Raw genomic sequence first — 22,581 nt, forward strand, 5'->3', positions numbered from 1 at the left:
TAAGAGCACTGACTGCTCTTGCAGGGGACCTGGGTTCAATTCCCAGCACCCACATGGCAGCTACGAACCGTTCTTAACTCCAGTTCCAGGGGAATCCGAAACCTTCTTCTGCCCTCTGTGGCATTGTAGGACACAGGTGCACTCACATACATGCAGGCAATACACTCATACACATAAAAAAAAATTTTTTTAAAAAAATTTTAGCCAGGCATGGTGGTGCACGCTTTTAATCCCAGCTCTCGGGAGGCAGAGGCAGGCGGATCTTTGTGAGTTCAAGGCCAGCCTGGTTTACAAAGTGACACTCTGTCTCAGAAAACAAATAACCAAAAATTTTCTCCAGATATTACTGAGACTTTGTCAAATAAAATAAAATAAACCCTTTTTAAAAAAGCCAGGCATGTCAGGGCTGGAGAGATGGTTCAGCAGTTAAGGGCACTGGCTGCTCTTGCAAACCTGGGTTTGGTTCCCAGCACCCACATAGCAGCTAACAACCACCTGTAACTCCAGTTCTAGGGGATCTGGTGTCCTCTTCTGGTCTCTGTGGGCATTGCATGCACAGGTGTATATGCATACATGCAGGTAAAACACTCACACATAAAATAAAAACAAATAAATCCCCCCTCCAAAAATTTCAAAGCCAGATGTGGTAGTGCATGCCTTTAATCCAAGCACTCAGGAGGCAGAGGCAGGCAGATTTCTCTGAGTTATGGCTCAGCCTAGTTTATATAGAGTTCTAGGCCAGCCAGGGGTACATAGTAAGTCATTCTCTCCCTTGACCTCTCCCTTCTCTCCCCCCACCCCCCTCATACACACACACACACACACACACACACACACACACACACACAAAACACCTCCAGATAGATGTAATTTCCTCCAGCATATAGTAACTGTCTGGAGACAACCAACCCAGTTCTTTGCATGTCCAGCTAGTACAACACCTGTCACTGTTGGGGATTTATGCTGTTACTGCATTTCACCTTTGTGGGGAAATGCAATGAGGGGAGCTTCATAACCGCCCTGACTTAAGACAGAGAGGTTTGGTGACCTCCCATGACTATACAGTGGGTCAGTGGCAGAGCCAGGATTTGAGATGTCAGCATGACTATGGAGCTGGCATGAGACACTAGGCAGGGGTAGGGGGAGTTGGGATCACAGTTCACTAATGTCAGGTGCTGGGTGCCACAGAGGCTGTGGAACTGAGAAAGCCTTGTCGTGAGTTCAGGGCTTGGAAGCAGTACTCAGACCAGCACAGAAGAGTATAAAACCTGGAGCCAGGGGGTGGGGTGATGGAGGGGAGGGCAGGGAGTAGAAAGGGTGAATAGGAGGAAGATGTGGCTCAGAAACCTGCCTTTCTGGCAAAACCCTTTGTGGTTTGTTTAGATGCTGAGGATCAAACCCAGGGCCTCATGCATGCTAGGCAAGTCCTACACTGAGCCACACCTCAGCCCTTTCTCATCTTTCTTTTGGTTTGCTTTCGTCATTCATAAAATGTCAGCTACATCATGCTACCTCTCAAAGAAGCAGTGTGAACTAAGAACACATGCAGAGCATCACTGGCCTAGTGTTAGACAACAGTAGAGCCAGGTGGGCCTGGTGTATGCAGATCTACTATAACCAGAGCTCTGTGGCTCCTTAACCTTACAATGTCAGCCTCTAAATAAGAAAATAAGGCTAATAAGACTTTTTGAGATAATACATTGACATATAATAGTTGGTGCCCATTCCCCAACCCTTAATCAATGAGGCTAGCCTGGGCATCTACCCCCCCCTCCACACTTCCACTGCCTATTGGAGGTCCAACCCAGGGCCTTGGCCATGCTAGCTCAAGCTACATACCCACCCAATCCTTACAACCACACTGCTCTGTGCTCTCTCTCTCTTTTTTTTTTTTTTTTTTTTTTTTTTTTTTTTTTTTTTACCAAACCTTTCAAACACCCGTCCTTGTGTTCTTTCTCTCTTTTTTTTTTTTTTTTTTTTTTTTTGGTCTTTTTAGACACAGTCTCCCTGTAGCCCCAGATGGCCTGGAACTCACTATGTAGACCAGGCTGGCTTCAAATTCACAAAGATCCAAGATCTGCCTGCCTCTGACTCCTGAGTGCTGGTATTAAAGGCATGTGCTACCACACCCTACACTGCTCTCTTAAAGATCATTTCTCAGCTAGACCTAGTGATGTGGGCCTGTAATCCCAGCTATTCTAATCTAGAGGCTGGGGCAGGAATGACGAATTTAAGGCCTGCCTGGGCTAAAGATTGAGTTCAAGACCAACCTTGGCTACATAATAAGACCTTGTCTCAAAATAAAAAGTAAAGACTAGGGATATTGCTCAGAGGTAAGGCATTTACTTAGTATGCAAGAGGCCCTGGTTCCATCTCCAGGACAGAAGGGGGAAAAAAATCTTTCCTGGTTGTCCAGGAGGTGGCAGCAGGGAGCCGTTGGGCCGATAACTACTCTAGTTAGGTAGGCCTGGCACAGTCCCAGCTGGGCAGCAGAGCCCAGCTGGCCCATCACTACATCCCGCAGTCGGATTTCTCTGAGAGCTATTCCCTGCTGACTTCGCTGGCTAAAACCTCCAGAGGTTTGCTCTGGCAGATAGCTCCTGGGACAGGCTGCACTGGAGCATCTGGTTGGGGGGGTAGGGGGTAGTGTAGAAAGGTGCATTAGATGATTTCTGCTTCTGGGAGCTTCAGGGAAGTTTGTTTTCAGTCTAGGTCAAACTGCCCAGTGCACCATCATGCCTCTGGTGGGCAGTTACCCACGTAGTTTTTTGACTGAGTCCGCCCCGCCTTCCCCCTGAAATAGCCTGTCCTGTGACTCCTCCTTAGGGTTTGTACTCTCAGGACCAAACTCAGAGGATCTGCTGCAACTTCAGTATCCCTGGAGCCTCATACCATGTGATGCCTGCTTGCCCTTCCCATCTCATTTCTCACTGTCCCCTTGCTTGCTCCCAATCTTGGCTTCAGTTTGCCTCCTCCCCACTTCTGCTTACCTGCTTATGTCCCTCTTGATTCCTCTACCTCCCTCTCCCACTCTTAGGCAGGTATGACCAGCTCCTCTTTCCCCTACTTCACAGAAGTCAACACTACCCCTTAATGCCACTACTACACTCCTGTGCCAGGGCACCTGCTCCTAATATGCTTCACTATCTTTATCCCCACAGACTACAAATTCCTTGGGGCAGAGACTCTGGACTACTCACACCTGCCACAAGTACATAGGGCTTTCAAAGACGATGCCACAAAGCTTGTGGGATGAATAAACAAGGTCTGCTCCCTCATATCCCCAGTAACATATAGGAATATCCTGTCATGCTCTCCATCTGCCAGTTGGGACAAGGTGATCCAGACACCTTCAGTGGCAGCCTCCCTTCAGCAGACCCAGAGACCCAGTCTGTCACCTCTGAACAGAGTGGGTCCTGCTGTCTTGGTGCCCCTGGCTTAGTGAATGTTCATGGCTCTTTTTGCTCTACAGTAGGAAGTGAAAGCCTCATTCTCATGCATTCTCTATGAATGTGGTTCCCCTCAAGGGTCACCTCAGGGCTCAAAAGTCCCTCCAGCCATGTTAGTCTTACAGTAGGCTCCTCTCAGCTGTAGGACCAGCCTCTGGAACCCAGAACCTTTGCTCATGCTGTTCCTACCAGCGTTCTATCCCTCTTTGCCCCGATTTTCCTCTGGAGACTTGACATTTCTGGAGTCCTCTCTTACTACTACTCTGTAAGGATTCCCCAGTTCACACTCTGGTCTTCCATGGCTCTGTACGCCAGTTGTTTCACCCACCTCTACCCCCTCTGCACCCACCCTAGGGATGACAAGCAGTAGGCACCTTGTACAGATGAAATGCAGGTAGGGCTGCCAGACGACTCAGGAAGGGCTGAGGGTTGCCGGCAGGTTGGCCTCACCCCATCCTGGGTCTAACAGAGCCTCACCTCCAATACTCTTCGCTGGGGCTGGTCCTCTGCAGGGTACGGTTGAGCAAATGGGAGAGGGTGCCAGACAGGGCAGTGGGCCAGGAGCCGTTGGTGAGGTTGGAAGAATCCAGCACACCAGCACAGTCAGGTGTGTTCCAGGGGTTACTGCAGTAAGCCCAGGGCAGCACGTGCGTCATGGATGAGAAGAAGTAGTAGAAGGCGATGCAGATGACAACATTGTAGTAGATTCCGATGTATGTGGACACCACCATCATGCCATAGCCCACACCTGGGGTGGGGGAGGGTTAAGGTCCAATGAGAGAAGCGCTTCACTCACCTAGCTAAAGGTTAACTGTTCCTAAGAGCCCAAGGGACAGGCTCTGATGGAGAGCTACAGGAGGGAAGGTCAAAGCCTCGATACAGATTAAGTTTTGGGGCAAATGAGTTTTGTGTATACATGTGGCAGGAGGGGAAGGTGGAGGCCAAGTAAATACGAATTCCAGCATGTGGCCTTGGCCTTGGCCATTGATGTTGGGCCTGGGGTCAGCAATGAGGCTCCAAAAGGGATGTACATGTTTATACAGATGGATAAGCCAGCGCGTGCGCGTGTGTGTATGTGTGTGTGTACACGTGTGCACACATGTGTGCACTCCCCACCTGGGCCTCACCTTTGAACATGGGGCTGATCCTCCAGACCCCCAGGCAGCCCTGGCTTGCAAACTGGCCGAAGGACAGTTCCATGAAGAAGAGAGGGATTCCACAGAAGATCAGCATGATGAAGTAGGGGAACATGAAGGCGCCTGGCATGCAAGGAGAGGTCAGGCTCAGGGTGGGCTTGGGGGATCCCTCCCTGGGCTTCCTTCTCAGAACCAACAGTAAAGCCTTTGTGCTTGACTAGGACTGGAATAGGAGTGTGCCAGGCATTGAGCAGGAGCCTGGGCCTGAGGCACGCTCCCCATAGCCTGTCTCTGAACTTGACAGAGGCTCCCAGGAAACCTGCTCTAGAGAGAGTCAGCCCAGAGCTGCCATGTTGGGGTGAAATTTGATGGCTTAATCAATTGACTTCACAAATAAAAAAGTCACTGGGATCCTCAAATAGCTCTGTACCACCTGGGGCGGGTATCAAAACATGAGGGGGCAAGACATGGAACCCAGGAAGTTAGAGTGCTTCTGTCTACCTCTTCTACCCTCAAGGGAGCAGGCTAGCAGGGTCAGGCCCAAAAAACAGAATGTCAAGGTCTGAGGGTGGTCTGTGTCTTAGGCAAAGTGTGCCCAAGCCGGTGGTTGGATGAAGATGACCAGGGCCAGAGGCCAGTTTCTGCCTAGAGCATCATCTGTGCCAGGGAGACAGTGTGGGCTCTACCCAAGTGGGTGGTCCCTGCCCTGTGCCCACTGGGTACCTCCCCCGTTGCGATAGCAGAGGTATGGGAAGCGCCAGACATTGCCCAGGCCCACGGCATAGCCCACGCTCGTCAGTACAAACTCGATCTGGTTGCCCCAGTTGCCCCGTGTGAGGTTCTGGTCCCTCTTGGTGGCCTCGCCGGGCACAGCACCATTCTGTGGGGACAGGAGAGAAGCTACCATCAGCAAGGCTCCACGCCTGACCATCTAAGTCTCCCCCAGTGGGGACACATTACACTTCCAAGCCCCCCGCCCCCACCCTGGGGTTTCCCTTCTGTTGGCAGGAGCTGAGGGCAGGCCTGGCAGAAGAGAAGGGAGGTACAGCTGTCAAATGGTGCCCAGCAGTGCCTCCCTCACCAGCCCCCAGCACCCTATGCCAGGTGTATTAGCTCACTGTACAGTGCTAGCCCACTGCTAACTGTAGCAGGTGAGGCATTGAGGAGGAAGCCCAAGCCATGAGCCCCTTAGCCCCTCTAAAACCTCGCCTCTCATCTCAGGGTAAGGCTCTAGGACAGCTGAGCCTCATACCAAGCAGCCAAGTCAGCCTGGGCACAAAGGGGCCTGTGTCCAGACAGCCACCCCCCCCACCCACCGCCTACCACATCACCAGGCTGAGCACGCTGCCCATGGACAGGAGGTGGCTAGATTGCTCCCCCAGCTGAACACTTCTTCCTGGGGGCACAGGGTGGGCAGAGCTGGGTGGAAGACGGGGTGGTATAGCTGAGTTTGGCCAGTCCTGCGGAGGACATTGTGGGCTCAAGACAGGAGGGCCTGGGGAAGCTGACTTGAGCCACAGCTGGGAATGCTGGGCTCTGAGTTAGTAGAAAACTAGAGTGGTAGGCACTATGCCAGACTTTGGGGACTGGCTTTGCTAGGGGAAACAGACGGAGTAGTTCCAGCGAAGAGTCTCACTGAACCAAGAAAGGGTGGCCTGCAGAAGATGGATCTCTGGTGCTGGATGTGCCCTGAGGATGGGTACCATGTCTGCCTGTGGGAATTGCTGGGCTGGCCTGCCCAGGGCTACACTGAAGATAGTCCATGTGAAGTCCCAAACCGAGTTAGACATAACTCTATGGGTCCCTTAGTAAGGGTGTGTACCCCTTCCACGGGCCACTCTTCTCCCAGTCCCCTCCTACCATGAGTGGGACTCAACCCATCCTGAGCCAGAGCTGGAGGGGCCTGAGAGTATCCTTAAGGAGACATAAGAACCTTGGGAGTCACCAGCAGAGAAACCCAGAATGCTTTCATGCCAACAATGGTAGAATGCTGACTCTGGGCATGGAAGAGCCATCTTCAAGTTCAGCAGTCACTCTGGCCAATAATAAGCAAGGTGGCCTGTTGCTTTGAAATGCTGTCAGACCTTGACATTGGCAGACAAACCTAAATGGCTTCACTAGGCCCCAGAACCTGGCAAACGAGCACTGTTGGTAGCACTATCCTGTGCTCCCAATTCAGCTCAGACATGTTGCCCCTTACACCCTCTAAGGAGGCTGTAGGGCATAGCAGTAGGAATTAACTGTGTGTGTGGGTTCCCTTCCTGGATCACCAAGAGCAAGCTGGCAGGCCAAAGGTACTGCACTCATTCCTCATTCATTCATTTGCCTTTTTTTTTTTTTATGCAGTGTCAAAATTTGCAGATCCCCAGCTATGTGCCAGGCAAAAGAACCCCTGTCATTCAGTGTTGGAAGTCATTAATTAAGAGCACACATTGTCCTAACTTCAGTATGACCACAAAGTGAACTTCCTCAAAGTATTAAGAGAACATGAAATGAAAAGGCAAGGTGAGGACCAGGGAAGGCTAGCTGGTGAAGGCGTGGAGGTGCACTGGGCTCTGGGAGACAATGGCTCCAGCCTCAGTGACATCCTACCATGTCACCCACTCTGAGGGACTTTCTTTGCGGCAGTTCTATCAATACCACAGGATCAGGGGTCATGTTTTGGAGAATATGGGGCTTGCTTAGAGAGGCTTATCAGAACCCAAATAAATATCAGCCAAATAGGGCCCCTAAATGTTGGCTCTACAATAACACTTTTATTCAGTCTTGGGCTTGTTTACTTAGGGGCACAATGCAGGATTGTGGCTGTTCCAGAGTCTGTGGGTAGGGTCACAGGACAGCAGTTCCAGCTGTAAAAGGGACAACTGAGGGTCTGAGGTGGCCTTATGGGCAGAGAAAGGGCAAGGAAAGACACTCAGCTCTTCTAAACTTAAAAGTTCAAAGCCTCTTTCCTGACCTAGGGTCCTGAGGGGACACAATCCTGACCTCTCAACCAAGTACAGCAGGATTCTATTTGGATCCTCAAGTTTCAGTTGTTCCTGAGCACAGAGGGGGACAGGGAGGGAAGTGAAGTCCCTCTCCCATGCGCCACAGGCAGCTGCCTGCTCGAGTCCTCAAGAGTCACTGCTTAGCTAAGGAGATGCACACCACTGAGCTGTGTGCTAACCAGTTCAGCCAAGCAAGCAATGAGGGAAGCCGATGCCCTGGGATAGGAGCTAGACTGGGGCCTGCCATTGGGCACTGGCAGGAAGTTCCTGATGACACTATGGCTCCCTGCAAACAAAGTTTCCTTCTCTTCTCTGGCCCAATGGCACAGCGGTGCCCATGTGGAGGAACTTGGCCCACTAAGTTCCACCAATGACCCCTGACTTCCATTCTGTGAGACCTAGACTCAGGTAGCTTGTCCACTCTATGCCCCAGCTAGTTTCTCCAGGAAAGCTAAGATTGTGTGTGCGTGTGTGTGTGCGTGTGTTGCTGTAGACTGAACATAGGGGCCTGATGACTCCATCCCAGCCCAGCTACAGTTTTTAATGCTGCGTAACTTTTTGCCCTCCTTTCATCATCTTTCCTATTTTAAGACCCTTGTTTTCCTTGACCTGCTGTGTCACTAATACTAACTCTCCTACTGGCTCTGAAATGCCCACGAAAGAACCCCTTTGTGCTTATGATTTGACCCAGTCTGGCTGCCTCGCTGCCTAAGCCAGCTTAGTCCCACAGATGGGGTAAGTTCCAGTTTTCTCGTGCCTACTGCATGTTACCCTGGCTGCCCTTTGCTGCCATTCCTCAGCCACCTGTTCACATCTTGGTGGGGAATAAAACCACAGGAGCAGTGCCCTCCTGGTGGCACTCAGAGACCACTGCCATGGCCTGAGTGCGTGGTCTCCAGGAAAGGGACTGCCCTGATCTGTACTCAAGCTCTCCTAGGCTGGGCAGAATACAGGCCTAGGAGCCTAGGAGCTTTCCTTCCCTAGCTGAGTGGAGAAACCGGACAACCACATGTACCAAATGCATGTGTGCAGGTACACCCCCCCCCCCCCGAGACAGCCTCTTAATCTCAATCTCAGAACTGGCCATGGAGGCTGCAATATCCATCTTCATACCAGAACTGTGAAGTTTCTTGGGTTAACAACCCCCACCCCTGCTGTCCACGCCTGGCTGGCTGAGCCACACTGAGCAGTCACTTATACAAGTCTTTAAATAGCCCTCTGTCCAGCTTATTTGCTGGATACTGAGTTGCAGGAATTAGGACTGTTCAGTTCTGAGGGCAGAATGAGGATCTTCCACTCTGTCTGCCCTGGGTTTGGTCAAGGTCAAGGTAGGATAATGTGTGGGACTGAGACCCAGGTGTTCTAGAACTTGCTCCGTAGTAACCTGGGGCAAGTCCCTTCAACTGTGGGTATCACAGTGACCCTACCTAGGGAACCAGGAGATAGACTGGGTACCTGCTGTAGGCCTGGCAGCCTCATAGGCCAGACAGCCTCCTCTGGCTCCATCTCACCTGCAACTCAGCTGTTTCTTAAAAAAAATTAAATGTATTATTAGTGTGGGTACGCATGTATGCGTGTGCGTGTGTATTTGTGTGCAGGTGTGCATGTGCCACAGCGTGCATATAGAGGTCAGAGGACAACTTTTAGGAGTTGGTTTTCTTCTTCCACTGTGGAATCTGGGGATCAAATGCAAGTTATCAGGCTTGTGCAGCAAGTGTTTTAACTGAGTGAGCTATCTTGCTGGGCCCAGCTCAGCTATTTCTGACTGTCTTCTGTATGTCTCATTAGTGTCTACTAGCTTTGTAGCCAAGGTAAGCCTCAAATTCACAGTGAACCTGCCTCAGTCTCCTGAGTGTTAGGATTACAGGCGTGAGCCACCACACCTAGCTTTTTTAAAAAAGTTGAGGTGGAAGTTCAGAAAATCATCAAGAAGGAATAGTGGGCAGTCCGCCCCTGAGGTGACTGTAACCCACACAAGGCAGGACACCCTCATTTATTCATTGCGTGGGTGCAGAAGCCCAGCCAGGAACCTGGACTACTCCTCTGCTCTGGCTGGGGACTTCCACCCTCCTAAATCAGTGTTTAGTGGATATTTTTGTGAACTGTGAACTCCCTCTGCCTGCCCTGCTGGACATGGAGCTGCCCTGGCAGGCTAGCCCCGCTGGGACCCACCAGGCTTCTTGTTCAGGACTCTCCGGCCTCAGGGTTTGTTCATGGGATGAAGCCTGTCCAAGACAAACTCAACGGAGGAGAGTGGGCAAGACCTCACATCCCAGACTGACTTGGAGCCAAATCATATCACCAGCAGCTTGCTTGGAGCCCCAGTGGGGAAATCAGGCAGAGAAGCTTCACAGTCAGCCTCAGAAGACCCCATGACCAACCCCTAGGTACTCCTCGATTCTTGTTTTCCCATGTTCTCTCCTGGCATCAGACCAGTGGACAGAGTGGCTCTCAAACAGCATCTTCCAGGCTTCTGTCCTTTACCTGTAGCGCACTGAGTGGGTCCAGAGAGACTCAACCACAGACCAAAACACTGGCCTCAAACACCTGTGAGACATGGAAACTATGGAAAGTCCAACCCAGTCTGCATGGTCTCCAGGGCTCTGAGTAACTCTGGGTCCCTCCCAGAACTCTTTCCAGGTAGAGTCCAGGCCCTCATTCAGCAGGTAAGAGAGGGGCAGGGATATACCTGGAGCTGGCTCATTACTGAGCCCTGACTGACAGAGAGTGACTTGCCAATTTTGCAGGCAACAGTCAGAAGACTGGCACCCTAGGCATGCCAGGCTCTGTTCCAGGCCCTGGGGAGAGTGATAGAGGATGCTGGGTGGGTCCTGCCTCTACCCTCACCTTCCTCCTAGAGAAGCCCAGCAGCCTGGAAGACTGCAGTGAGGCAGCTGTGGTCTGACTCTGCCTCATCAGTTGTCAGAAAGATGGTACTCTGGGAAGTGGCTCTGGGTTTTGGCTCTAGTAGTCCTAAAGTTTGCGAGCAGCCTACATAACGCTTCTCCCAAACCCAGCCCACATGGCCTCAGAGGACATTCCTTCTCTTACCTTCAAAAGGTCAAGTCAGGATGTCCTATGGGGGAGAAGGGTAACTTTCCCAGTCCCTCATCCTCACTACTCTCAGCTATACTGTGCTGGACATCCTTGCTCATCTTCAGCTTGCAAGGACAAGGACACAACAACTCCCTGCAGGCACTTGCCCAGGACACTGGAAAATGTTCCACAGGGTCCCTCTACTTCCGGTGGAGACTCCTGTCTATACCCTTCCCCCAGCCCTCACCAATGAGCCCATGTACCACATTCCCTGACCCCCCTTTTCTCCCCATAGGAGTAACTGCTGTGGCACAGACAATGAGGCTGTATTGATTAGTACAATTCCTGGGCACCTCCGGCCCGTCTCCCCGGGAGCTAGGACAATGCAGCTTTGATACCCAGAGCAGATTCTCAGCAGGTCCTTGGGCTGGGGGAGCCCTCACACCCCCACTTGCCTCTCTCTTTCCCCCACCACACAGCTAACTCTTCCTGCAGTCCTTTACACAGTTGCGACTTTCTGGGTCACTTTGGCTGGTGTCTGTCTAGCTTACTGGCTGTGCCTGCGCTCCCTGGCACAGACCACTTAGTCCCCCACCCCGCCACCAGTCTAGCCACTAAGCCTGCCTGGGACGGGGGGGGGGGTCCTGACCTTCTGGAAGGTAACTGACCTGTTCTAGGGAGGAGGGGGCCACAGGTCCATGAGCTGCAGCCATCCTGAGGTGAATGTTCACAGTACGTGTCCCCACCGCTCATTCACACCTCTGCCAGCTCCAGTGCCTCTCCAACTGCTGGGCTGGGCAGCATTAATTACTTTCACCTCATCTCCTCCTGAAGCTCTGCCTTCCCCCTCCCTAGCTCTCTCCCTGCGGCCAGTGCCTATGCAGCCCAGTGCGGGTGCTTCAGAGCTGAGAATGAGGCATGGGGTTTGTTGTGTTGTGTTTTTCCCTTGTTCTCAGAGTTACTAGAACAAAACACATACACACACACACACTTGGAGTGGGAGAGAGTGAGCATGGGACAGGGTGACAGGATGGCTTGTCCCTTCCCAGAGCCTCCCAGAGCTGAGCTTGCAGGCCAGGCACTCATGGGCTTCTGGTAGGGTAGGTGGGTGCAGACAAGTGATAGGCTTTGCCCATATGCACTGGTGATGGCAACAGCACAGGAACGTGGAGGGTGAACTATCAGAGTATTTCAGGGTACTTAGAGTGAGTGGTGTGGACTAGGAGATTTTGGGTCCTGCAGCCAGGGAGTTGAGAATTATTGAGTTGTTTCTGGGGAGTTGAGGATTCCCCAGTCAGTGAAGATGATGAAGTGTCTTTACAGAAGAATGTGACTGACCATACAAGAAAGCTCTGGCCTAGTGATTACGCCATTACTTGTCTAAAGAAAAATGGAACTAAGACAGTGGCCACCACCTACTCCAGACAAACAGATGTAGGTGTGGAATAAGGGGCTATGGGGATTTATGCTGCATTGCCTGGCACCCGAGGAGTAGGCTGGGTCATCCTGGAAGTGTTCCCATGACTGAGGTAAATGAATACCTGACCTGCATGCCTGGTTATGTGTTAAAGAATGCCTACTGTGTGCCACATTCAGTACCGAGAGAGTTCTGTGCACCATCCCATGATAAGTGACCCTTCAAATCTCCCTTCTTTGAGGTCATACTCACTGGTCACTCCCTAGCTGACACCCAGACACCATAAGCCAGAGACTAAGAAGGGGGGCATCAGTGTTCTGGCACCAAAATACCCTCTGGTGTTCAGGTATCTTCTGGAAATTGCTAAGCCCACAGAGGCCTGGTATACAGTAGGATCTTAATACCCAACAAACAAGACATGCATGTGTGAACTAACCTCACGAGAAATATTGTTCAGGGCAAGGGAACAGTTTTTTAAATGGCCCAGAGGAGCTGAAGAGACGGCTCAGCAGTCAAGAGCACTGGTTGCTCTTGCAGAGGACCTAGGTTCCATTCCCAGCACCCACACGGCAGCTAACAACCGTCCATATTTCCATTTCCAGGGGATCTGACACCCTTTTCTGGTCTCTGTGGGCATTGCATGACACAGATGCACTTACATACATGCAGGCAAAACACTCATACACATAAAATAAAAATAATTAGTTAATTAATAAAAAAGAAAATAACAAAAAAAAAATGGAGCATGCTTAAAAATCAGACAGGCCTAGCTTCAAATACTAGGCCTGCCAGTCTTTCACCATATATAACCTTATACAACTTGTCTAACTGTTTGGTCTCAGTTTCTGCATCTCTAAAATAGGGATAATGTTTACCAATCATTAAATCCAGTGAGCAATTGTAATAATAGTAATAGATTAACACATATTAGGTGCTTACTATTAGTCAGACTTCTGTCCTAAATACTTCATATATACTAACTCTGTCTTCCCAAGAGCCTCATGAGGCTGGGTGTGGTGGCACATGCCTTTAATCCCAGCATTTGGGAGGCAGAGGTAGGAGGATCTCTATGAATTTGAGGTTAGCCTAGTCTACATAGTAAGTTCTAGGCCTGTGAGGGTTACATAGTGAGACCCTGTCTAAAAGGAAAGAAAAGTGAAATGAAACAAAAATACAAGAAAAAAAAATCAAATCACCAAAAGCCCCATGAGGTTGACATATTCTTCTCTCCATTTTGTGGCAGTCCTGCTTGAGCAACTCTCTTAAGGATGGCTTAAGACCCCCATTAACTCATCTGCTCACTGGACCTGTGTCATGCAGTCAAGTCCCTAGACACATTCCCTGACTTCCTGCAGGCATAGACTGAAGGCCAAGGCCCTGGCTGGGCCACTGGCTCCAGGAAGACCCAGTCACCCATGATGCCCAAATGCTCATTTCCACCCAGGGTGGGCTCTGGGCTTTGGCTGCCCTGGCCTGGGCTGTGTGCCCAGAACACGCAGCCCTGGCTGGATGGCTTTCCCTGGCTCTGACCATGGAGACAGGAGGCAGCAGCCCAGCTGGGCCCTGACCATAATGAGGCCTCATTAGTGGGATCCAGCTGTTCCAGCCCCACTTAGGGTGGCCAACTCCCCCAGCCCCAGTCTCTGACTTTTCTTAATAAGAGCGGGCATGCTTCCAAAGGGGCAAGGAGTCTGGGGGCCTTGTTGTCCCCTGTGACTCTAGAGGGAAGGTCCTGCTGAGCTAGGACTGAGGCATGCTGGGGATGTGGGGAAGCTAACAGAAGCTGTGTAAGAGGAAATGCGTCCATAAGGCTGAGTGGGTGGGTTACAGGGAAGATGAGAAGTGAGGGAGGGCAGGGACCCAGGACCAGAGAAGAAGCTGAAGAAGGCAGGTCCTTTTCCTCTGGATCTCAATATTCCATTTTCCAAGTACAGTCTTCACACTTCTAGGACCAATGGAAGGTTGTCACTTAGCCTGTCCTAGCTAGAAAGGCATTTTCCTAGTAGGCAAAGTTCCTAGCTAGGAGACCTGTTGTATGCCAAAACCTGTGTTAAGAAAGTATGTACTGTGTGCCACGACCTGGGTCCGCTGAGTGTCCACTGACTGACAAGCCCAGTACTGGAAGAAAATACACTGTGAGACAGCTGTGTACTAAGAAAGAACCCACTGTGTGCCAAGTTCGATGCTTGAAGAATATATACCATGTGCCAAGTGTGTAGTAGGAAAGCACTCACTGTGTGCCTGGTTATGTGTTAGAAGAGTGCCTACTGTGTACCATGTCTGGTGCTGAGAGAGCTGTGTCAGTCAGTGTCAAGTGAGCTGTGGGGTGTCAGGTCTTACATTCGGTGAATACCTCTGTGTGCCAAATCCTGTTCCATTATAGGTCCTGATGTATTCCCAACCCTAAGTTGGGTAAAGTGCCCACTGTGCACTTGGCACCATGCTACCTCAGTGTTCACTGGGTGGCAGGCCCTGTGCTAAGAGGCACACACAATGTGTACTGAGTCTATACTCGTTGAGCATTTGCTACATGCCAAAGCTTGGATCAAGGGCCCAGCCCTATCAGGCCCTTTACCAAGGGAGTGTCTAATGTGTGCCAAGCCCTGTGCTTGGTGATCTCTCAATATATGCCAAGCCTATACTAGTTGAGTACTTGCTAAATGCCAAGACTGGGCTTGGTGAGCGAATACATACCCAGTATGTACTAGGCCCTGAGAAGATGCTGCAGATCCAAACCTTCATGTCAAAACATAAGAGAACAGGTCAGGGTGGGGCAGACCCAGGAGGCCTATGGCACTCCCAGTGCCTTCTGGGATTTAGAAGCTCTGGCACCCAGGGCTCTGGTGTCAGAGTGACTCTGCTTTTATTCATTTATGAGCCTTTCCAGTGGCAGATGCAACCAATTTTTTTAAAGCCATGGAAGAGGTGAGGCTCAACACATGGGAGAAGACTGAGATGGCCAGCCTGGGAAGTTGGTTTGAGATGGTAGAGTTACAGTTAAGCCAGTGGGGGATCTCATGCTGCCTGTCCTGGGCTTTCCTGTCCTTTGAGACCTAGGCAGCCCTTCCCCACATGTATTCAGAGGCTCTCAGTCTCCATGAAAGGACCACCTCACCCACCCCAAGTGCCTCCAAGCATCCCAGCTGCTCCCATGCTTGGAGGCAACTTGGCCAGCTGGGTTCTCGAACGGCCCTGTCCTAGGAGCTACTGAGGCATAAGGAAGGCAGCTGAGCTGGCCTAGCAGAGACCATCTGGGCTGCGACTGGGGGGAGGGACATGTGCAGCAAGCATGTGGGTCTGGGCATGTGCTGGGAAGTGGCTTGCTCCCCCATGGGACACCTGTTGCAGAGCCCAACGTAAGTGCCAAGGATGACACAGGGTACACGTTGACACTAAAGAGACCTGAGTGGCCCACATCCTCACACTCAAATGTGAACTAAAGGGTAAGAGAAATGAGGACTCCACAGTAGAGTGCCAGCTGCCCACTCTACATGGCAGGGCTCAAAAAGCAATACTTCCACAAAGAACTGGGGCAAGCCGGGCGTGGCGGCGCATGCCTTTAATCCCAACACTCCAGAGGCAGAGGCAGGCGGATCTCTGTGAGTTCAAGGCCGGCCTGGTCTACATAGTGAGTTCCAGGACAGCTGGGGCTACATAAAGAGACCCTGTCTCAAAAAAGACCCCCCCCCCAAAAAAAGAACTGGGGCAATCCAAGGGCCATCAGCTCACAGCCCCCCCCCCCATACCCTCCCCTAACCATCAGGACATCCCAAGGAGCACATTGGAAAGGAACTTCCTCAGTTCAGCCACTTGGCCTTGGGAAAACACAAACACCCAATAAGTGCTGACTTAGCTCCCATGTTAGTGAATAGAGACGGGGGTGGCAGGGTCCGGCTGCCCGGTGCACCTCTGAGGCTGTATCCTAGAAACAAGCACTGAATGGGGGCAGTATCTGTTCCAAACTGAGACCCAAGAATAGAGTAGCCCAAGGTCATCAGCAGAACCGAACAGTGGCAGGAATAGAATCTCTGAGCATACAGGGGGTGCCCATGGGACAGACGCTATGAGCCTCAAACATAGCAGTGGGTAGAAGCCAAAGGGCAAAGGGCACCAAGGAAAGCAAGCTTCAGCTATCTTTAGGCACATCCTGGTGCTGGGAATGGGAGTCCCAAGGCAGTGTTCCCTTCCACAGACAGGCTGGCCATGTTGGCCAGCAGAGCACAAGGTTCCGGAAGCTCAGCCGGGACAGGGATTGTGGGACCTTGTGACTTGTTCTCTGTGCTGCCCATGTGGGTCCCCTATATCTCCTGCCTGTCTAGCCTTTCCAGGGTCACTCCAGAGAAAAAGAGCAGATATGAATTGTTAGGAGAGTTTCATGGAGCTCAGAATCTCCACAGAAGGAGGCAAAGCTAACCCTCACTTCTTAGGCCCACAGCAAGTCTAAGACTTCTCAGAAGAAAGGTGAAGCCCTAGTTGGGTCTTAACACAGAATCCACCTCTTGAGAGAGCTCCCACCTGTGCTTATCCTGAGTGCTCTGATTTCAGATTGGCTCAGGAACATTTCGAGCAGCTTGGTCTGTTCAGACCCATTCTAACAAGTGGTATTTCTCCAGAGCAGGCCTGAGGGGCTGGACCAGGGGTTGAGAGCTAGAGGTTCTGAGCAAGGCTCGATTTGAGGATCTGAATCCTCCCTCAAACTGTTCCCTCAGACCAGGGCCCTTGAATCCTAGAAATCTTTGGTAAGAGACAGAGTTAGTTTGGAGAGGTCTCAGTAGAGATCCCAAGCCAATTAGTCTTCCTGAATACGGAAAGCAGTAGAAGGCACAGATTGGGAGCTCGTGAGGGAGGGGCTGTCTTCTGTCACTAGCTTCCACACCAATAACTGCCCAGTCTGCCTTCTTCCTGAAGCAAGATTCCCAAGGGGGCGGAATACAACCATAGCACTCAGGATAGGCTCCTGTATCCAGTACCAACCTGCCCCACACATCAGTCCTGCTTCCTCAAGAACCTGACCAAGGCCTCCCTCCCTTCCTCTTTCCCTTTCTTCTTTCTTTCTTTTTCTTTCTGACCAAGGCCTTCTTCCTTTTCCTTCCCCTTTCCCTTTTTCTCTTTCTTTCTGAGACAGGGTCTCTCTGTAGCCCCAGCTGGATTGGAATGCTCTGTGTAAACCAGGCTGGCCTTAATCTCACAGAGCTCTGCTTGCCTCTGCCTCTCCAATGCCAGAATTAAAGGCATACACCACCACATTCAGCCCAGGGCCCTTGTTTCTGGAAGGGCCTGATAGCCACCTCTTCTGAACTCTGAGGTAGAGGGCAAAGGAAGGGCCCAGGTTTAGGGCAGTGGTAGATGGGGATTATCAGTGAAGTCTAGGAGAAGACATGTTACTTTCTATTTTCAGCAGGGAAATAGGGAAAAACTGGACAGGATCTGAAGATGTTCTGTGGCCCAACACTGGATGGACATGGAGTATAGCCACAGCAGTGTCCTACTATCCTCCCAGTAGGACAAGCTGCATCCTCTGTAGAGCATCTCTTTTTTTTTTAAAAAAATAGTAAGTGTATTGTTTATATAAGGGCACCCATGCATGCAATGCCTAAGGAGGCCAGAAGAGGGCATCAGTTCCATAGAATTGAAGTTAAGGACAGTTGTTAACCACCATGTGGGTGCTGGGAACTAAACCTGGGTCCTCTGGAAGAGCAGCCAGTACAGAGTGCCTCTTGTAACCAGGATAGGGAGGATACCTTCTGTTCCTTGGCAGGTCTTTGCTGGGTTTGTGGTAGAACTTGCCCAGTTGTGGGATTGGAGCCTGATACTGTCTAACCTGCTGGGTAAGGGCCTGCCTGCCTGGGCCTGGGGCAGCCTTGGCACTTTGGGGCCCAGGTAGTGCCAATCTTTGGCCCCATGCAGCCTCCTAGGCCATCCTGTCAAGACAAGCAGCTGGTAGGAGGTCTCACGGGGCAGTGTGTATGACACCCCTTCTTGTCTCAAATCTGGCCCCTGTACTCACCAACATCCCTTTGGCACCTTTTCCTACCATGGTGGCAGTAGGTTGGGGGATCAGGAAACCTGGACCACACTTGCAGACTCTGCTTCCTGTGCCTTTCAGACAACAGACCTCAAGAGCTGTGGAGAAAACAGAGTGAGGTAAGGCCTTGGACTAGGCAGACCCTCAGGGCTCTCCAGAACAAACAATATGTGAAAGGTTTCAGAGGGGGGTTCAGAGGACACTGGGACAGATTGCTGAAGAGAAAGGAGTTTATCAGAAAAAGTATTAATGCCATGAACAGACAGACAGAAAGACAACAGCATGGCAGGGACTCTGAGAATTCAGGCCCCAGAACCAGCGAAAGACAGCTTGGGGGTGGTCCTCTCAAAAGAGGGATCAGAGCTCACATAGCAGAAGTGGGTTCTCATACTTCTGAAACTAGGGGAGGTTTCACAGTACAAGCCTGCATCCAGATTCTTAGATTCCCAGGTAGGAGGCAGGGAAGTGGGTGGGGGGCAGAATGTGGTCCCCCTTGATGTTAACTCACTTCCGCAGGTAAGAGATCCTGGCCCGGGGGATGTCTGTGAGCAAGGGACTCACAGACAATGTCTCAGTAGAGAGCCTGCTGGTATCTGAGAGAGGCTGCTTCAGATATTGCTGTGGCCTGAGCAAAGGCTGGATTCTAACATTATATTCTTACAATATGAAGCCCATACCAGCAGCCAGAAGGACTTCAGGTCTCTCCTGCCCTCCCTCACCTACTCCCTCAGCCAGGCCATTTTGCATCCAGTTCCCTTCTGAATGACCCCCAGGTCCAGTCCTTTCCTAGCCGTCTTCTCAACCCTTCCCCCTGGATCCCTTATTCTCCAGGCTTTCTGTCCCAATGGGCAAAGGTCTATTTTTGACTCTCCAGATGCCCAATCCTATAAAAGATAAAAAATGAACACAGAACTGGGATGGGGTCCAAGTCCTTTCTCGTCTGTGTGAATGGTTACAACCTTTCCCCAGGAGGGGAGTCAGTTTGGATCAGTAGACACTTCCCAACCAGGCAACCACGATGGCCCTCCCCCACGCTGGTGCCACTCAGGTTGGGTTCTGGGGTGGCCAGGCTTCTTGCTGTGTCACTCAATCACTCTGACCATGCCAGTACACCAGATACAGTCACACCTCCTTGCCTTTGTTTTGGTGCTTTTACACCTTCCTCCAGGTGTGCCAGGTGAAATTCTCCAAGTCTTTTAGGCCTGGACCTAAATGTCACCTCCTCTTTGTAGCCTTCCCAACACCACCACCAACACCCGCCTCCAGCAGAATGAGCAACCAGCTTCCTCCTTTCTGATTTGCAGACTTCTAACTAGTGCCCTTATCATCTCCTATTACACATATTTGCTTATATATCCATCAACCACAAGTCAGTGAGTTACCCAAGGTCTTGGGACTGAGTTTCCTTTAATGCTTTGGGCCTAGCACCTAGCATAGTACTCAGCTAGCAAGTATGGTTTGAGCTGAAATGAAGGGGAACCAGTGGGACAGAGGCCCTAGAATGTGGTTCTAGTCAGCCTGGGGTCTTATAGAAAGCAACTAAAAGCTATCTGGGAGAGGGCAGTGGGCTGGAGAGGAGGGCAGACAAGTGGGAGGAGCGAGCCACATGGCAAACCTCAAGCATTAATGTCAGATGTGGATGGAATAGGCCTCAGGAGGAATCTACCTTCAGAAAGCCTTGAAGAACTCTCTCATGGGAGAAGAACCTGGGGTCAGGTTCTTCTCCACTGGGCCTGGTCCCAGGAATAATCTGGCTTTACCACTGAGATTTTCCACTCCAAACTATTCAGAATCACTCTGCCTCACCAACAGCCACCTATCAAGGGCTGCCTCTCACCCACAGGAAGTCCTGAAGTCTGGAGGAAAGGTAGGGCACTGTTTATTTATACAAATCAGTCCCTGACTTCATTAGGTCCTTTGTCCCAGCTACTTGGTCTCCTCTTCTCTGGGGATGGAAGTAATCTGCAACCATTTCCTTTTCTCAGTGATCAGGCCTGCCTTTTGCCTCTCAAAGGTGTTCTCTAAAAGAGGTCCTGCTCACGGCTTTGGTTTTGGGGGGACAATCAGAAGAACAGACCTCTAATCACTGCACCCTCTGAGCATCCCTAGACTACAGATCTGCCATCTTTAAAGTTGCCTGTTTCCTGTCAAGGAATAATAATGACAAAGATGATAGCAATCAATGGCAGGTGACATTATTAAGAGCCATCTCCTGGGCTGGAAGTTATTGAGCCTCCTGGTCAGATGAATAAGCAGAACACAGCATCCTGGGTCTGCAGCTACCCAGTGTTCTCACCCAGACTATCCTGGAATTCCTCTTAGGGTTTATCGTTGGAGACTGACTCACCCAGTGCCTAACCTGTAAGGCCTGAGCAAGCTTTCACACCAGACATCTCAGACTGGGGCAACCCATCACACTGAGCAGTCACTCAGTACCAGGTGCAGAAGCAGTCCTGGCCTCAGGTGGCTTATGGATGAGGAAGAACAAGACTGCTTAGTGGCTAGACCGGGGTGTAAACCTTTACCACTTTATCATTTCTGTGAGATGGGGCCATCCATCCACTCAAAAGGAACCAATTAAGGACTAGAGACAGGTCGGAAGTAATGCTTACCTAGTATGCTCAAGAGTCTGGGTTGGATCCCTAGTGCATGTATGCACATGTGTATACACACACAAAGTATCACAGTATATCAGGCCCTCTTCTAGGTGCCAGAGACCTGAAATACTCAGGCCCCGACTTGCCCCAACCCATATATTGAACAGCATTAACAAGCAGAGGGTCACAGTCAGTTTACTGTGTAATGAAGACCTCAGCTCTGGGATCTGATAGGTCTGGGCTGGATTTTACCTCAGCCACTCACTATTTATATGCTCCTTGAGTCTGACTTTTCTTAATCTGGAATGTGGGGCTAATAATAATTCCCTTGTAAGCCCTAGAGTTTCTGCCTAAATTTTGTCTCTACAAGTTCCCCATATTTTCCTCCCCTCATCCATCAATTTTCCCAAAGCCCTAAAGCTCCACTTCCCTCCTAGAGCTCTATACAGTCAACAGAATATGACCTAAATTGCCTAGCAGTCATTTGAGGCTGGCCACAACTACATTCATTTGTTCCACAAATATTTATTGCAGTTTTGCTCGAGGCTAGTCCTGTGCTAGGCTACAAGAACACATCCTAGATGGTGGAGTATGGAGGTAGTGAGGTTGATGAGTCAAACTAAGTAATTACAGACCAATTTATTTTTTTTCAAAAGTTCCTTTTATGTATTCTGTAGCAGGGATGATAGTCCAGGAGGCTTCCCTGCGGAAGTGGTGTTTAAGTCTAAAGGAGTTCATTGGGCAAGTGGCAATGGTAAGGAAAGAAGGTAGGGCAGGAGAGGGGGTAGTAGGAGAAAATAAAACTGTGGGAAGGCTCTGAGGCTGGGTTCAAGTAGCCTAGGAGAAAGGCAAAAGTAGACAGCTAAGCAGGGGAGGACCTTTGGGGTCTAGAATTTGGCCTTCATTATGATGTCAATGGTAACTATTCAAGGCTTTTAAGCAGAAGATCAACTTGGAGAATGGATTGCTGGGAGGGGCATCCTGAAGCTTCACTCCTTGGGTGTGGGGGTGCGTGGCTATAATCTCAGGTACTCAGGAGGCTGAGGTGGGAGGATCACTTGTATCTCTAAGTTTAATACCAGACTAGACAACATAGGGAGACCCTCTCTCAAAATGAAACACTCACCAAGAAGGAAAGGGAAAGAGAAAAGGACAGGGAAGGGAGAGTGGATCACCCTGATAACAGTGTGGAGAAGACTGAAGCAATTGAGGAAGAGAAGTAATCAACTAGGAATGAGCCAGAACAGGGGAAAAGAGGCTGGGATCAGGAAGCTGATGATGGAGCAAGGAAAGGGCACTGCTGAGAGAAAAATTCAGACTGCAACAGGTGGAATTTGATGGCGAACCGGATTCCTTTGGGGTGGTGAGGGAAACGAAAAGGTCTCTGCTTAGTGCTGGTGCAACGAGAGAAAGCTGGTAGCAGTCCAGGGACAAGAACATTGGTGATGAGTCAGGTTTGGAGAGGAGAGAAAAGGATCTGAATTGGACACACTGGCCTTGAGCTGCTTGTGAACTACCAAGGCCTAGTCTGAGAAGTTCCTAGAGCCCTTTCTTTACTGCTGATGACTCTCATCCTCACCAAATGAGATTGCCAAGTGGATCATCTTTTTGTTGTTGTTGTTTTGTTTTGAGGAAGAATTTACTTGGGAATATGGTTGCAGAAGCTACAGTCAATGGTCTGCTGGCTTCCTCATTAATGGGTCTGTGATGAAGCAGAACATCATGGCCCAGCAAAGTGGTTCACCTCACAGTAGCCAGGAAGCAGTCGAGTGAACCAAGTTTTTTAAAAGCTTTATTTTTATTATTTATTTATTTATTTATTTTTGTCTTTATTGAGACAGGGTTTCCTTGTAGCCCCAGCTGTCCTGGAACTCACTATGTAGACCAGGCTGGCCTCGAACTCACAGAGATTCCCCCACCTCTGCCTCCAAAGT

At 50.5% G+C, this 22,581-nt stretch overlaps 1 protein-coding gene across 3 annotated transcripts in view; it reads right to left on the reverse strand.

The window, feature by feature from the left end:
* Nucleotides 1-22,581, reverse strand: part of Slc6a9 (solute carrier family 6 member 9) — a 35,852-nt gene that overhangs the window by 10,499 nt on the left and 2,772 nt on the right. For 2 of the 3 annotated variants that reach the window (XM_008845399.3, XM_008845401.3), the window contains exons 2-5: nt 18,033-18,148; nt 5,309-5,465; nt 4,577-4,708; nt 3,927-4,197 (exon numbers count right to left, since the gene is read on the reverse strand). In XM_008845399.3, coding sequence (XP_008843621.1) covers nt 3,927-4,197; nt 4,577-4,708; nt 5,309-5,465; nt 18,033-18,062 — 590 coding nt within the window. In that variant the 5' untranslated portion in view covers nt 18,063-18,148. Of the gene's footprint in view, nt 1-3,926; nt 4,198-4,576; nt 4,709-5,308; nt 5,466-18,032; nt 18,149-22,581 lie in introns of those variants that run through there. The other variant, XM_029569478.1, reaches the window with a different exon arrangement.

This window comes from Nannospalax galili, unplaced genomic scaffold, assembly GCF_000622305.1.
Source record: "Nannospalax galili isolate Female #2095 unplaced genomic scaffold, S.galili_v1.0 scaffold1402, whole genome shotgun sequence".
Taxonomy (NCBI): Eukaryota; Metazoa; Chordata; class Mammalia; order Rodentia; family Spalacidae; genus Nannospalax; species Nannospalax galili.